Here is a 2,556-nt window from a genome sequence, read left to right on the forward strand (position 1 = left end):
ATGGATTATTTGCCTTTGTATAGCATGATCAGTTACAAAAAAATCTTATGTGCTTCCTAGTTTGGCTTTTCTAATGGCTTTTGACTGATTGTGGCTTTTAAGGAGATAACCTCAGCAACCACCCTCTGACATGCAGCTGTTTCAGATGTGCTCTTTAGCTCTGTGAATATTTATTTGCTGCTGTCTTTCACTTTGCATCTGACTTTCTTGTTTGTGGTCAAAGTTATAGGATGATTTGTGCATGGTGCCCGATCCCAACAGAGACGGACCTTCCTTTGTTCATATGCTAAAATTTCCCTATTTTTTGTTTCAATCTGATATAAAATGAACACTGGTATTTAACCTGATGTTAAAGTCACAATTCCCAGCAGTATTTTCAAAATTATAAATGGTTAGAATAAACTGTAATCATTTTATCCTACACATGACCAACGGACTGCAGGAATTTTGGAAAACATATCCAGAATTATTGCAATTTAAATGAGTAAAAAGGCAGTACGTACGCAGGACAGTATTGGCAAACATAGAAGTAGTTGAATTGGCCCCTAGGACAGTAGGCAACTGCACATCCAATCTGGTAGCTGTTATACCAGATTATCTATAGAATAAAAAATAAAGAGATTATTTCATAGTCATTGAATTATCATCAATAAGCTCACAAAAAGGCTGAACCAGAACATAATTTTTTGTTTTGTTTTGTCTATTTAGCTTTTAAATTTACAGTTGAGATGTCAGGAAAAAAAAAAAAACAAAAATGAGTTTATGATGTCCTCCAGTTCAACATGTTTTGGACCAGTTTCTGGCAGGACACTGAAGTTTAAGTTCTAATATTTTAATCATAGATATTTTGCTTTAACTGTTCTTAATCAGATATTTCAATCTTTATATAGAAATAATTATTTCTAAATTGAAGATATTGAATCTTTTTTCTTCTACAGAATAATGTTTCTCTTCTGGACAGCTCTTCCTAAATGACAGTTCTGTTGCCTCAGAATTAGATGAAAAGGAGTTTTAATTTATCAACCATCTTTCTTTGGATCATATGTGAATGCTAGATAAAGGTTTGATGACAGTGATAGTTTTTTTCTGACAATAGATATCTCCCATTTCCCGCAAGTGTACTCCTGTAAACCTAGCATATCATTGCAGTTTGTTTCAATTCTCCATACCTGAGTGTAGCTCTCGATATTGACATTCTTTGCCGTTGCTCCAAATCCATACTTGAAACTGGAGGACTGACTGTACCAGGCTTGATTGCTTCAGCCCATGTTCTTGGGTGAGATGATATTAGTACATTCTCACCACAGGTGACACCTGAAGTAGGTCTATTGTATTGCTTAGGAGAGAAGCAAGCTGTAGGGTGGGAGGTATGACAGAGGGGTGTAGTTACATCCTAAAAAAATCTCTATGATGCCAACCTCTTTGCTCTGTGATTTTAGGAAGAGGGTAGTACGCCTGATCCTATGAAAGCTGTAGGGATTTTGGTGAGCTTTCAGTCACAGGTATTTATTTGACTACAAAATGTTACACAAAAATGTCTGTACTTAATCATACCAACATGGTCACCTGTTGTATTGTCTCCAGCAGGAGTCAAAACCAGACAATTAAAGAAGGGTAGAAAAACAGGGCAAGTACATAGTGTCCCTCTCATTCAAGTTCCACCAATTTTTCTTTCAGAGTACTTCTCTGACAAAGATGATGTTTTTATGTTTAATAATCCTCAAAAGGTATTCTACCATGGATTAAATGTTATCCTTATCTCTAGTTCACATGCACAGGGGTCATCTGCAAATTGTCATTAACCCATTAGCTTAGGCTTCCTATTTGTCATGTACCATTAATAACTCTCTGATCTCCTGAACTGATTTTCATCCCACACTCATTTGCCCATCTCTGAGCACTTTTGGCAGCTTCCTCACTCCACACCTGAAAGACACAAAGGAAGAAGTATCCAGGTCACCGATAGGTTAGTGCAGTCCATGAGGAAGAAGAGAAAAAATGGGGAGTGACTTGGGTATTGTGCACTGAATGGTCCCGTGGTCCTCAAAAAAAACAGAGGAGTTGTGCCAGTTTACACTACTTGGGGCATGGGCACCACATTTTTTCAGTTCTTAAAGGTTATTCTGCACAGTAGCACAGTCCTGATCTCCAGACAATCCTGATTAATAGGTCTTTTATAACATACTGTTGCTTTGTTTTGACTGTGTGAGTTAACTTTGCAGGGTGAAGTGTGCTAAACGATATAAACCTGATATTCAGCCCAGATGCAGCTGTGAAGTAGTGATAGACACCAGCTGGACTTTGAACACGGGGAATGTTTGCACGTCTTACCGTGCAAACTTAACCATACAGCACTGAATAGCTCATCTGCCCATGGGATGGGGATAACAAAGAATATCAGGGGTGACAGGGATGGGAGCAGTGATGGGCAAAGCAAGCTCAGCTGAAGACAAAAGGCTATGCAGACCTAGGTCTATTTTGCCCCCCTGACAATGTGTGATTCAGAAGCACGGCTCTGCTGGCGCTCCTGCTCCAGCTTTGCTTTATACACTATTT

The 2,556-nt window shown here is 38.5% G+C and overlaps 1 protein-coding gene across 1 annotated transcript in view; it reads right to left on the reverse strand.

Annotated features, from left to right (window-relative positions):
* LOC104626700 (cysteine-rich venom protein ENH2-like) overlaps window positions 1-2,556 on the reverse strand; it is a gene marked incomplete at both ends in the record, with an annotated part of 3,578 nt that overhangs the window by 326 nt on the left and 696 nt on the right. The window contains 4 exon segments of the mRNA XM_010294691.1: window positions 504-598; window positions 1,170-1,249; window positions 1,252-1,353; window positions 1,836-1,926. Of these exon segments, the coding sequence (XP_010292993.1) occupies window positions 504-598; window positions 1,170-1,249; window positions 1,252-1,353; window positions 1,836-1,926 (368 nt within the window).

This window comes from Phaethon lepturus, unplaced genomic scaffold (genome assembly GCF_000687285.1).
Source record: "Phaethon lepturus isolate BGI_N335 unplaced genomic scaffold, ASM68728v1 scaffold1269, whole genome shotgun sequence".
NCBI lineage: Eukaryota > Metazoa > Chordata > Aves > Phaethontiformes > Phaethontidae > Phaethon > Phaethon lepturus.